Genomic DNA, 14486 nt, shown 5'->3' with positions numbered 1-14486 from the left:
CGGGTCTCGAACCCGTGGGCTCAGGCAATCCACTCACCTCAGTCTCCCAAAGGCGCAGGATTACAGGCTGAGCCACCGAGCCCGGCCATTTTTTAGAGACAAGGTCTTGCTATATTGCCCAGGCTGATCTTGAACTCCTGGACTCAAGCAGTCCTACTGTTTTGGTCTCTCAAAGTGCTGGGATTGCCAGTGTGAACCACCATGTCCAGCCTTGACCCCCTTACTCTAAAGAAAGGCTTAGAGGTATTTTTGCAGGTTTTAAAAATTTTTTATTATATTTTTAAGAGACAAGGTCTCAATATGTTGTCCAGACTAGACTTGAACTTCTGGGTTCAAGGCATGCACCACTGCAGCCAGTTTAAAAGGTTTCTGTTTTTAAAAATGTACAAAGAAAACATAGTACTCCTGAATTAAAAGAATAGTACAGGCATAAGTGGAAGATTTAAGGGTTATTTCTTTGGTAAAAATAGCGTGGTGGTTGAGGTGAATAGGAAATGATAGATGTTCTTTTATTCTATTTTTTCTTCCAATCTTTCCCCAGACTACTTTGTCACTGCAAACTCCAACATAGTGATTATCACAGCAGGTGCACACCAGAAAAAAGGAGAAACACGCCTTGATTTAGTCCAGTGAAATGTGTCCATCTTTAAATTAATGAACCCCAAAATTACCCAGCACAGTCCCCACTGCAAGCTGATTATTGTTACCAATCCAGCTCAGCTTTACTTTGTTCAGTGAAGAATTTGGGGGGGGGGGACTGAGTTTAGTAACTTAGAGAAAAGGAATTTAATGAGTATTAAATCTTAAACTATCAATATACTTCCAGAATCTCTTCCTGTTTTGTTACTGTAACATGTACTTTGTACAGTTGTAATCAGTGTATATACAGTAGTGGTTTCTTTAAATAGTAGTGTGTATGGGCCAGGCTCGGTGGCTCAGCCTGAAATCCAGCACTTTGGGAGGCTGAGGTGAGTGGATTCTCTGAGCCTGTGGGTTCGAGACCAGCCCGGGTTATTGGGCAAGACCTTGTCTCTACAATAAATAAAAAAAATTTAGCCAGGCATGGTAGCATGCACTTGTAGTTCTGGCTACTTGGAAGGCTGAGGTAGAAGGATCGCTGGTGCTGCAGGTCGACACTGGAGTGGCCATGAGTGTGCCACTGCAATCCAGCCTGGACGATGGAGTGAGACTTCAACTCAAAAAAAATAAAAATAAAAAAAAATAGTGTGTATGAAAAGATACTTTGCTTAAACATAGGGCCTTCAAGGTTTCCATTCTGAAGGCTGAGGTTTGTTTTCCAGATTACTGTGAGAAAAGTAAAGGTAGTACCATAGCTCTACCAAAAGTGTACTAGACTCCTTACTGGTGCACATGCAAGGTGGCCTAATTCAAGATGTATGGTGGAGATAAAATGTGCAGGACTGTTGATAGGTTGTGTGTGATGGAAAGGGATGAATCAAAAATACCTTCTATTGGCAGTAGTGGTAAACTGCCAGGGGAGGGGTGGTGAGATTGGCAGTTGAGAGAAACTGCCAGGGGAGGGAGGGGCACACCTCATCACCAATGGTAACTGCATAATGAACATTTGTATATCTAACCCTGAATTGTATCCCACATCTTTAAAATAAAAATTAAATGCCCAAAGCTATTAAAAAGATAATACTAATGAAAAAAAAAAACAACTTCTAGATGTTTCCTTTGAGTTACTGGTAGTTCCATTTACCTGGGTTGGGATGCTTTCAATGGGATGGGAGTCAGGTGTCAGTGAGGAATGTAAGAGTGATGTTAGGTGTAGAGAAGAAAAAAATCAAGATTTCCAAATGGGATGTTAAATTTGAGATACCTGAAAAGATAATCAAGAGAAAATGTCAGACAGATAGCTGATTATGAGTCTGTTGCTCAGTAATTAAGGATATTCAAATTACTGTATTCTAAAGTCATTTCGAATAGTTTGTCTCTCTGGATAGGCCAAAACTGAATGTACATGATTAAGTTTATTCTAACATTTAAATTTTGATACTGAGAAACTGCTATTTAAATTTTGTTTCACAATTTTATAAAATATTTACATAGATCCAGTGTTCAATTTATTGAAAAGGACTTATTCAATGAAGTCTAGCTTCTGTCTCTGTGCCCCTTTCCCTAATAGCCTACACCCCCTTATAGGTAACCATTTACATTTTTTATTTTATGGTTTATAGTATATTTGGTATATACATTTTTCTCAGTCTTTTTAAAATTTTATTTTATTTTATGAGTAGGGGGTCTCACTCTCTGGTCCAGGGCGGAGTGCAGTGGCATGATCATACTCACCACAGCCTTGACCTCCTGGGCTCAGGCATACTTCTGCCTCAGTCTCCTGAGCAGCCGTGGGTACAGGTGTTTACTACCACATGCCGCTAATTTTTTTATTTTTTGTGGAGATGAGGTCTTGCTGTGTAGCCCAGGCTGGTATCAAACTCCTGGACTCAAGCAATCCTCCTGCCTTTGACCCTCAAAGTTACAGGCATGACCACAACACCAAGCCCGTCTTCTTTTATTTTGAACTTATATGAAGTTCACTGCATAGTATTTAGAAGTGTATTGATTACTGTAGCTTTGTGGTAGGTTCTGAAATTGGGAGGTGTTAAGTCCTCTGATTTTGTTCCTTTTCAAGATTTATTTTGGCTCTTCCACGTCCTTTGCATTTCCATATGAATTTAAGAATCAGTTTGTCAACATTTGTAAAAAAGTCCACAAGGATTTTGATAGCGATTGCATTGAATCTGTAAATAGTTTTGGTAGTATTTACTTCCATCTTAACAATATTAAGTCTTCTGATTGATGCACATAGATGTCTTTCAACTTATTTAGGTCTTTTAAAAAAATACTTCATAAGTTTCAAATTGCAAAGGTCTTTAATTTCTTTCAGCAGTGTTTTATAGTTTTCAGTGTACAAATCTCCTCCTTTGTTAAATTTATTCCTGAGTATTTTATTTTTTTGGATGCTATCACGAATGGAATTGTTTTCCTAACTTTATTTTTGGAGTACTGCAAGTATATAGAGATGTAGTTGATTTCTGTATGTCCATATTGTGTCTTGTCATTGTGCTGAATTCATTAGTCCTAATATTTTAGCAGTTCCTTAGGATTTCCTATATACTACATCACATTGTCTGTGAATTGTTTCATTTTTCCTTTCTGATCAGGATGCATTTTATTTCTTTTTCTTGCCTAATTGCTTTGGCTAGAACCTCCAATACAGCATTTATTTCATGGAAGTGGTGAGAGTTGGCATCCCTGTTTTGTTCCCACTTTTAGGAGAAAAGCATTTAGTCTTTCATGATTAAGTACAACATTATCAGTGAGTTATTCATAGATTCTCTTTATCATGTTAAGGAAGTTGTATTCCTAGTTTGTTTTAATCATGAGTGGGTGTTGGATTTTGTCAAATGTCTTTTCTGTGTCTGAGGCGGTCATATGTTTTTTGTACTTTGCCAATTGATTTTGGGATGTTAAACCATTTCTGGGATAAATCCCACACTGTGTCATGATGTATAAGAATCCTTTAATGTTGCTGGATTTGGTCTGCTAGCATTTCCTTGAGGCTGTTTAAATCTATATTCTTGAGGGATATTGTTCTATAATATTCTTGAGGTGTCTTTGCCTTTGGTATCAGGGTAATACTGGCCTCATAACATGAATAGTGTGTTCCCTCTTTCATTCTGTGGAAGATTTTGTGAAGGACTGGTTGGTATTAATTCTTTAATTGTTTGGTAGAATTCTCCAGTGAAGCCACCTGAGCTCAACCTTTGCTTTTGAAAAGATTTTAAAATTACTGATTCAACATCTTTACTTGTAGGTCTATTTAGATTTTCTATTTATTAGCTTCTATAGTTTTTGTCCTTATAGAAATTTATACATTTTATGTAAATCATCTAGTTTGTTGGTTTGTTGAGGTTCATATTTCCATATAATCCTGTCTGTTTCTTTAAAGTCAGTAGTAATGGTGCCCTCTTTCATTCTTGCTTTTAGTATTTATTTATTTATTTTTTTGAGTTGGAGTCTCACTCTGTCATCCAGACTGGAGTGCAGTGGCCGCTCCCGGCCACCGCAGCCTCGACCTGCTGTGCTCCAGTGATCCTTCCACCTCAGCCTTCCAAGTAGCTGGAACTACAGACGTGCGCTACCATGCCTGGCTAGTTTTTTGATTTATTGTAGAGATGAGGTCTTGCCAAGTTGCCCAGGTGGGTCTCGAACTCACGGGCTCAGGCAATCCACTCACCTCAGCCTCCCAAGGTGTGGGATTACAGGCTGAGCCACTGAGCCCGGCTGCTTTTAGTAATTTGTCTTTTTACCTTTTTTCCTTGGTCAGTCCTTGGCCAGTCTGGGTTTTTCAATTTTGTTGATCTTTTCAAAGAAGCAGTTTTTGGTGTCAGTACTTTACTGTGTTGACTTTTATTTTTATTTATTTTCTTCTGTTTTCTTTGGGCTTAATGTGCCTTTTTTTTCCCTTCTTGTTTCTTAGGTTATTGATGTGAGATCTTTCTTGTTTTCTATGCGTATTTACAGCTGTTAATTTTCCTAAGAACTGCATAAGCTGCATCCCATAAAGTTTGTTATCTTATGTTTTTGTTTTCACTCATTTCAAATATTTGAAAATTTCTCTTATGATTTTTTCTTGACCCATTGATTACTTAGGGGCACATGCTTAATTTCCAAGTATTTATACATTTCTCACATTTCCTCGTGTTGTTGATTTCAAGTTTTATTCTTGTGTTCTGAGAATGTGCTTAGTATGATTTCAATTCTTTTGAATTTGTTGAGACTCATTTTGTGGACTAGTGTATGGTCTGTCCTGGAAAACATTTGATTTAGATTCAGTAGTTTTTGTCTTTACATGTACACTTCAGAATGTTGTTGGAGGTGCCACAGATGTCCCTTGGGTCTGTTTGGTTGATAGTAGTGTTCAAGTCTTCTCTTTCTTTCTTTCTTTCTTTCTTTTTTTTAATATATCAGTATTTTTTATTTTGATATTGTGGGGTACAGTTAAGGGTTAGGTATACAAATATGCTTTGTCCAGGCACTCTTGTTGATAAGGGGTGTCTCTCCATCCCCAGATTTCCTTATTGTTTGATTATTTGTTTATAGTAGCACTAATGGACTAAAACAGTTGTTACTGTCAAATACATTATATTTCTGTATCTTATAAACCCAACAATTAAATCTTATGTTGTTTTATGCAGTTGTTTTAAATTAGGGCGTGGTGTGGGGTATATGTACATTATATATAAATTATACAATATTTGTCAGTGCTTTTTATTTCTTTTCAGTTTGAATAATTGTCTGATGTTTCTTCCTTTCAACCTTTAGCATTTCTTGTAAGATAGGTGTGCTGCTAGCAATGAATTCTCCGTCTTTATTTGGGACTATATTTTGTGCTCAATTTTGAAATACAGGTTTGCTAGCTATAGGATTCCTGGTTGTTGTTTTTTTTTCTTCCCCTGAGTTGGAGACTCATTCTGTCACCTAGGCTGAAGTGCAGTGGCACTCTTGTGGCCACCTCAGCCTCAACCTGCTGGGTTCAGGTGATCCTTCCATGTCAGTCTTCCAAGTAGCTGGAACTGCAGGTGGGCACCACCACACCCAGCTAATTTTTTGATTTATTGTAGCGACATGGTCTCACCATGTTGCCCAGGCTGGTCTTGAACCCCTGACTGGGCTCAGGCAATCCTCTTTCCTCGGCTCCCCAAAGTTCTGGAATTATAGGCTTGAGCCACCACCCCGGCCTCTTGGTTGTTTTTCTTTCTTTCTTTCTTTTTAATGATAATAAACAAGACATTTATTTTTCATACTCATTTGGGAGGGAAAAAAGTCAGTTTGCCCTACCCAATGGTGGTCTTTCTGAAAGATTCTCCATTCATTCTACAGAATTGGATAGGTTGCTTGGTCTCAGAAGATTCTGTACTTGTGATTCATACAGAGAACGTTTTGAAGAAAGTGGTCAAAGGGTGAGCCTTTGTGAGCAGCTTTGCTGGTGTACGGCCAGACTCCCTCTCTGAGTGAAGCTTTTTCCACATTGGTTGCAAAGATAGGGCGTCTCTCCTGTGTGGATTTTGCCATGCAGAATACAGTTTCCCCTAGTGTGGAAACTCTTCCTGCACTGGGTACAGGCATAAGGCTTCAGGCCCATATGAACTCTGATGTGAACAATTAAGTTTTCTTTCTGACTGAAGGCTTTTCCACATTGATCACATCTATAGGGCTTCTCACCACTGTGAACTCTTCTGTGAACAGCAAGGTTACTTTGATTCCTGAAGCTTCTCTGACAAATAGCACACTCGTAGGGTTTCTGTCCAGTGTGGAGTCTCTCATGGACAGCCAGACTACCTCGCTGACTGAAGCTTTTCCCACACTCCTTGCATTGATAGGGCTTCTCTCCTGTGTGTATCTGCTGATGTGTAACAAGATTACCTTTGGCCCTGAAGCTTTTTCCACAGTGGGTACACTCAAAAGGCTTTTGACCAGTGTGGATTCTTTCATGTAATGTTAGACTACCTTCTTGCCAGAAGGATTTTCCACACTCCTGGCACTCATAGACCTTCTGCCTTACTCTAGGTGAATCTTCCTGTAGTGTCTTAGAATCTGGGGATTTTTGTTCCAGCTTCTCTCTTCTGAAAGAATTCTGAAAATCCCAGCTCGAAGATCCTGTGGCCTCAGAGTGGTCATACTTGTGGTGGGCTTCAGTCATCACATTGAAGAATGCTACATTCTGGGTATATCTTCCATGACAGTCCAGCAGGGTAGCTGTTGGAAATCCAAACATGTCCACTCCTGTTGTATGACTTCAGTCACCACCTCTTCAAATGATTCTTCCATGGGCTGTTCCTGAGCACCGCAGCGGTGCGCGCCCGCAGACAGACAAAGGCTGGCACCTCAGTTGTTTTTCTTCTAGCACTTTGAATGCCATCCACCTGTCTTATGGCTTCAGTTGTTCCTGATTAGAAATCAGCTGTTGACTTATTTGGTTCTTTTATATTCAGTAAATTGTCTCTTGCTGTTTCTGATATTTTTGTTTGTTTTCAGTTGGAGTCTGGAGTGCAGGCTGGAGTGCAGTGGCATGCTCATGGCCAACCCAGCAATGACCTGCTGGGCTCCAGGGTGATCCGTCCGCCTCAGCCTTCCAAGTAGTCAGAATTACAGGCATACCACTCCCGGCTAATTTTTGATTTATTGTAGAGACGAGGTCTCACCAAGTTGCCTGGGCTGGTCTCACCTGCTGGTTCAGGCAGTCCATTCACCTTGGCCTCCCACAGTGCTGAGATTACAGACTGAGTCACTGAGCCTGGCCTCCAATGTTTTTTATTTGGCTTTTAACAGTTTGACTGTGATGAGTCTAGTGTGAATTTCTTTTAGTTTATGCTACTTGGAGTTGAGCTTTTTGGATGTAAATTTTTTTCCTTTTTTTCTCTTTTAAAGATGTGGGGTACAATTCAGAGCTAGGTATACAAATGTTCATTATGCAGGTACCCATGTTGATGAGGTGTGCCCCCCTGCCCCCGGCAGATTACCACTGCTGCCCATCTTTTTCTTTTTTTTTTGAGTTGGAGTCTCACTCTGTCACCCAGACTGGAGTGCAGTGGTCGCTCCCAGCCACCGCAGCCTCGACCTGCTGAGCTCCGACAATCCTTCCACCTCAGCCTTCCAAGTAGCTGGAACTACAGGTGCACACTACCACACCCAGCTAATTTTTTTGATTTATTGTAGAGATGAGGTCTTGCCAAGTTGCCCAGGTGGGTTTCGAACCTGTGGGCTCAGGCAATCAGCCTCCCAAAGTGCTGGGAATACAGGCTGAGCCACTGAGCCCGGCGCCAATCTTTTTCTTATAGTATTACAATAATTGTTCAAGGTCCACTTTTGAGTGAGAACATGTGGTACTTAGTTCTTTGTTTCTGTGAAAGATCACTCAGTATTATAGATTCTAAGTCTATCCAGCTTGCTGTGGATTTCATGATTTTGTCCTTCTTTATGGCTGCATAATATTCCATTGTGTATATGTGCCACTTTTTGTTTTTTTTTTTGAGTTGGAGTCTCACTCTGTCACCCAGGCTGGAGTGCAGTGGCATGCTCACAGCCACTGAAGAAGCCTCCTCCTGCTGGGCTCAGAGGATTCTATTACCCCAGTCTCCCAAGTAGCTGGAAATACAGGCATGCGCCACCACGCCCGGCTGATTTTTTGATTTATTGTAGAGATGAGGTCTTGCTAAGTTGCCCAGGTGGGTCTCGAACCCGCAGGCTCAGGCAATCCACTCACTTCGGCCTCCCAAAGTGCTGGGATTACAGGCTGAGCCACTGATCCTGGCCCCTATGAACCTTTTTTTGACTTATCAGTTTCTCATAAAGTTATGTTAAAATTGTTCATTGTGTTTTGAATCAAATGCACCTTACAATTCCTAATTTTTCTTTGTATATTTTGAGGCTGTATTAGGTATATCTAAATGCATGCTTGTTATACATTGTTGAATTGTTTCATATATTATGTAGTATCACTATGTATTCCCATTAGTGCTTTCTTGTTGAAAGTTCTATTTTGTTTGCTATTAATATAGCTACATTGACATTCTTTTGGAATTACTTTAAAAATTAATTTCAAGAAGAAAAAATTCTGATAAAGCTAATAATACTTAAAACCATTCACATACCCAAACATCAGACTGTGTAAAAAATGTATCCCTTGCCTACTGGGACAAAGGCCTGATTATGTTTCCCTGATAATTCTATTTTTTAATTTTTAATTTTTTTTTGAGTTGGAGTCTCTGTTGCCCAGGCTGGAGTGCGGGGATCCTTCTGCCTCAGCCTTCCAGGTAGCTGGAACTATAGGTACGTGCCACTATGCCTGGCTAATTTTTTGATTTATTGTAGAGATGAGGTCTCGCCAAGTTGACCAGGCTGGTCTTGCACCCCTGGATTCAGGCAATCCTCTTGCCTCAGCTATTTAAAAAAATTTTTTTAAAGAGATGGGGTCTTGCTCTATCACACAGGCTGGAGCAGTAGAGCAGTCACAGCTCACTGTAGCCTCGATCGCCTAGGCTCAAGCGATCCTCCCATCTCAGCCTCTCAAAGTAAGCTAGGACTCATACTTGACTGAGTTAATTTTTTAGAGATGGGGTCTCACTATTTTACTTAGTCTAGTCTCATGAAGCACTGCTGGCCTCAAGCGTTCCTTTTGCTTCAGCCTCCCAAGTAGCTGGGATTTATACCTGTTTCTTTTTATTCCCCTCTTAAGTAAGCTATTTGTTGAAAATGAGTTATTCTCTGAGAAAAATAATTTAAAAGGCTAGATAAGCGGGTATTCCTTTATTCATGTTTCTCAAAATTTCCTATGTTTCTGCATACCAGGTTATGCAAAGTAGCAATAAAAAGGGTTTTCATTTTTAAATTTCTATTCGGTAGATGCTTTTGGAGTTGTGGCATAGCTGGAGTTGGATAGAGAAGTATGCTTTCCCACACACCACAACATCGGACTTATTATTTTTTGCACATTTCTCTTTTTTTTGTTTGTTTTTTTGAGTTGGAATCTCACTCTGTCGCCCAGGCTGGAGGGCAGTGGCACGCTCCCGGCCACTGCAGCCTCGACCTGCTGGGCTCCGGCGATCCTTCTGCCTCAGCCTTCCAAGTAGCCGGAATTACAGGCATGCGCTACCACGCCCGGCTGATTTTTTGATTTACTGTAGAGATGAGGTCTTGCTGCCCAGGCGGGTCTCAAACCCACGGGCTCAGGCAATCCACTCACCTCAGCCTCCCAAAGGCGTGGGATTACAGGCTAAGCCACCGAGTCTGGCTCGGACTTACTATTTTTAAGTTAGGTAATTCTTAAAAAAAAAAATGTATCATTTTAGAGGAGAACTTTTCCTGACTTGAACTTTTTCTTCTTAGTGGATATCTTAACTTATGTAGCCTGGAAGTTGAGTGCATTTCCCAAAAAACCGTGTTATTGGAAGTGGCTGTAATCTGGACACAGCCTGTTTCCATTACTTCATTGGGCAGAGGCTTGGGACCCACTCTGAAAGCCGTCATGGGCTGGTCCTTGGTGAGCATGGAGACTCAAGTGGTAAGCCAACAGCATCACTGAGCCCTGCATGCTCTGTGTATTCATAGATTGAATGTAAAACAGCTCCTGGGTGGGCAGAAGACTTCATTCCACTTTAGGCCTTTTTAGTATTCTAGTCTAATTTTTAGAACATTTATTTTTATAATTAAAACAATCACAAATACAAATTTGAAAAATGTGAGACTGGTACTACAATCACACATATGGATAGCCAGGATAGTAATGCTTTCTTACCTGCAGAACTCAGTAACATGATGTTTGTATGTAACTTGGGGCACTCTAGTTTAGAAAGGTCAGCAATGTAATTCAAGTAGCAGGAGTTCTTCAGAGGAAGGGACCAGCATGACTGGAGAATATAAGGGGAAGAGGAAGGGTGCTGTGGTGGTGACAGCAGTCCTTCTTTTCCTTAGTTTCTTTAAAAAAACCTTTGAGGCCGGGCTCGGTGGCTCAGCCTGTAATCCCGCGCTTTGGGAGGCCGAGATGAGTGAATTGCCCGAGCCCACAGGTTCGAGACCTGCCTGGGCAACTCGGCGTAGACTTCATCTCTACAATAAATCAAAAAAATTAGCCGGGCGTGGTAGTGCGTGCCTGTAGTTCCAGCTCCTCGGAAGGCTGAGGTGGAAGGACCGCTGGAGCCCAGCAGGTCGAGGCTGTGGTAGCTGGGAGTGGCCGCTGCACTCCAGTCTGGGCGACTGAGTGAGACTCCAACTAAACCCCCCCCCAAAAAAAAAACCCTTTGAAATTCATGTAATATAAACCCTGGCTATGGAAAAAGACTCAGAGGGAAAAAAGTTAAAACTTATCTACAGTTGAAACTTTAAAACTACCACTTTCTTGTTGGGAGAATCTTTGCCAAGATGATAGAATTAGGGGTCCCCGCCTGTGGAGATTAGGAGATCTGGAGTGGGGCTCAGACATCTGAAGTTTTTGTTAGCTCTATTGAACGTTCCTGGTGAAAACCACTCAAGGTAATTATAATAGTTTTGCTAAGATCAAAAACAAAAAACAAAACGCTGCTATACACCATACAATAAATGGGTTTTTTGGTATCTCTTAGTTCCTGTGTGGAGTGAACATTGCTGGTGTCCCTCTGAAGCAGCTGAACTCAGATGTAGGAACTGATGAAGATCCTGAGCAGTGGAAAAATGTCCACAAGAAAGCGATTTGCTGGTGATGTTAGTTTGACATTTTCAGTACCCTGGCAGTTGTGAGCCTGAATTTTGCTAGAGGGATGAGATTAGCTCCTCAAGTATATGTTGTTACTTTTATTAGCACTTCTACTTTTATTTTTGTGTGATCATATTCACCAGATTATAAATTCTTAAGCAGTTAGGGACTGATTTTTGTCTTGCTCATTCCTGAACCTACTCCAATGTCTAGCATATCGTAGGGACTCACCTGTTGACCGACAGTGTATTTTTTCACTTACTCTACGTTTATGTTAGTGGCAGAATTGATGTCATATTAATTTCTGCGTCTCTGTACTGATCTCCATAACTCTGTTCATTTTAAATAACCACTATCAGAAATTTCTAGAACTTACTGATGGAAACATTTTAGTTTTGTAGCATTGTCAGTTTTTGTCACAAAGTGGATGTTCAATGACAAGTGTTACTTCCAAGCTGACTTCTTATGGTCATGATTTCTTCTAACTCTACAGTGGCTATGAGATTATTCGAACAAAAGGTTATACTTCTTGGGGTGTTAGCCTATCTGTAGCTGATTTAATGGAAAGTATTTTCAAGAATCTTAGGAGTGCATTGTTTCCACCCTAAGTCAGGTAGGATATTCACGTTTTGCAAAACCATTATTTAACATAATATGGGGTAAAAAACATTTTTGAGGCACTTTGAATTTCTGAGTCCACCTAGTAGAAGCACTTGTCTTCGTAAAGTCTGTTCTTTGCTGCTGCTGAAGAGGGGCACGGTGGGGAAGGAGAGACTCATCTTTGTAGACCTTTGTCCTGGCCTGGTATGACATTTCTTCTTACCAGTTAAAAGTAATCCTTCTTGCATCTTTATTATTAAACTGAGTGAACTAACTACAAATATACAGTAGCATTGGGAAGCATGGTGCATAGATCTTGCTGCATTTGCAGTTGCTGTCTAACAGCCAGCAGAGAGAACTAGGAAACAAGCACTAGCCCCCAAAAGAATTGGTAGTTAGTCCCTGGGGGGAGGGGAGCTGGGGCATGGGTAAGATCCCTCTGCTACTCTAAATGGGAGAGATTAAAACAAAATGGAACCAAATCACTGGAAAGGAAGTCATAGGAATTTAGAATTGGTCCCCTGATAGGAAGGTTTGGGGTAAGGAGATAAGGAAAGGAGGATGGGTCCAGCAAACAGGGCAAGAGGTGGGGGCCTGTGTGGAGAGCTGGCTGGTAAATATGTCTAATCATGGTTTTAAATTTCCTGTGTCCTGGTGCTGTTTATACTACTAATCTGTTAAATAATTGTGTCCTCATATTGCAGACCTTTGTTAGAAGAAAGAAAGAAAAGGGAGTAATTCTGGTCTTTACTTTCAGGGCTTCTATGGGATAACTGAAGAAATATTCCTAGTGTTCCATGTATCCTGGGACAGAATGGTATCTCAGGCCTCATAAAAGCAAAGCTGACTGCTGAGGAGGAGGCCAGGCTGCAAAAGAGTGCAGCAATATAGCCGGGCTCGGTGGCTCAGCCTGTAATCCCAGCGCCTTGGGAGGCTGAGGTGAGTGGATTGCCTGAGCCCACGGGTTCAAGACCCGCCCGGGCAACTTGGCGAGACTTCATCTCTACAATAAATCAAAAATCAGCCAGGCGTGGTAGCGCATGCCTGTAATTCCTTGGCTACTTGGAAGGCTGAGGCAGAAGGATCGCCGCAGCCCAGCAGGTTGAGGCTGCGGTGGCCGGGAGCGGCCACTGCACTCCAGTCTGGATGACAGAGTGAGACTCCAACTCAAAAAAAAAAAAAAAAAAGAGTGCAGCAATACTTTGGCAGATCCAGAAGAATCTCAAGCTTTAAAGCTGTTTACAGCTAGCATTCCAGAGTTATTGAAGATGAGCTAGTAGTTTTGGAGTCTACCTGTCAAACTTTTGAATAAATCTGAATTCCTGAAAGTTGTAAAAAAGAAAGGGAGAAGAATGGCTGCCCTACTTAGCCCTTAGCCACCCCCAGCTCATGTATTTAGTATCCACATAAGGGATGATACTTTTTTCCCTTCAATTCCTAAATGACTGAATCAAAAGAGGTGTTTTTGGTACCTCTGATGTACTAGTACTTGCTTTGTGTGTGTGTATAAAGTTGTCATCTGGCCCAAAAGAATGTATGTGTTTATTGTGTTATAGAAATTCTGATTCTTCTATTAGGTGCATGGGTAATTCTTTCATTATGGCTGGCTTAATACTTATGTTCATTTATGTACGATTAAAAAAAAGTTGTGGCATGGTAGCATGTGCCTGAAGTTCTGGCTACTTGTAAGGTTAAGGTGGAAGGATTGTAGGAGCCTAGCAACTCAACGCTGGGGTGGCTGTGAGTGTGCCATTGCACTCCAGCCTGGGCAACAGAGTGAGATACCAACTCAAACAATAAATAAAATAAAATAAGTTGTAACTTATACAAAGTAAAAATAAAAGCATATACACAAAAAAGAATCTAAAGGTTAGTTCTTAGCACTAAATAAAAACTTAATTTGACCTTGCTAGTCTTTATTCTTCTAACTTTTATGAGTGCATTTTAGTTTTTTGTTTTTTGAGTTGGAGTCTTACTCCATCGTCCACGCTGGAGTGCAGTGGCATACTCATAGCCACCCTAGCATCAACCCGTTGGGCTCCAGCAATCTTTCCGCCTCAGCCTTCCAAGTAGCCAGAAAACCACAGGTGTGCGCTTCCATGTCTGGCTAATTTTTTTTGATTTTTTGTAGAGATGAGGTCTCGCCAAGTTGCCTGGGCTGGTCTCAAACCTGCAGACAATCCACTTGCCTCGGCCTCCCAAAGTGCTGGGATTACAGGCTGAGCCACCGATTCCAGCTGCATTTTAGTTTTTAAAGACAAGATCTAAATTTTATAAACCCCTCAATGATGACTGAGACTAAACTGGTCATTCTTCTCTTGGAGAAGTATAGAGTGGGCTGCCTGACTTTAAAAACATCTCAGATCATAATGTTCTTTTCTTTGTAACCTGATAAGCTTTCTAGCACTGAGTTTGACAGAGAACATTCTCTTCTACTGGACGAGCTTTGCAGTGGCTCATTGGGTGGTCACAAACCTGGCTACAGAATCACTTGCCAGGAAGACTGAACTTCAAATGACAAGAAAAGCAGAGTGGCAACATAAACCATTTGTTGCCCCTTTAATTGTGGTCAGTTAGCAGAAGTTCTTAGGTGTGTAGTCTGGACTTGTCACTCTGCTCCTTCTTGATT

The 14486-nt window shown here is 41.0% G+C and overlaps 1 protein-coding gene and 1 pseudogene across 2 annotated transcripts in view; one reads left to right on the top strand and one right to left on the bottom strand.

Annotated features, from left to right (window-relative positions):
- LDHAL6A (lactate dehydrogenase A like 6A) overlaps positions 1–12748 on the top strand; it is a 19938-nt gene extending 7190 nt beyond the window's left edge. The window contains 8 exon segments of the mRNA XM_021713736.1: positions 542–713; positions 9914–9953; positions 9955–10090; positions 11148–11157; positions 11159–11260; positions 11751–11845; positions 12589–12642; positions 12645–12748. Coding sequence (XP_021569411.1) covers positions 542–713; positions 9914–9953; positions 9955–10090; positions 11148–11157; positions 11159–11260; positions 11751–11845; positions 12589–12642; positions 12645–12748 — 713 coding nt within the window.
- On the bottom strand, positions 5803–6901 carry LOC103263027 (annotated as a pseudogene). Its single transcript, XR_504476.2, has one exon. The product of XR_504476.2 is annotated as a zinc finger protein 32 pseudogene (transcript).
- Positions 12749–14486: the final 1738 nt, after the last annotated feature.

The sequence above is a fragment of the Carlito syrichta genome, unplaced genomic scaffold (genome assembly GCF_000164805.1).
Source record: "Carlito syrichta isolate Samal-C Ts95f unplaced genomic scaffold, Tarsius_syrichta-2.0.1 Scaffold304706, whole genome shotgun sequence".
In the NCBI taxonomy this organism is placed as follows: Eukaryota; Metazoa; Chordata; class Mammalia; order Primates; family Tarsiidae; genus Carlito; species Carlito syrichta.
This window is presented reverse-complemented; position numbering and strand designations above follow the sequence as displayed.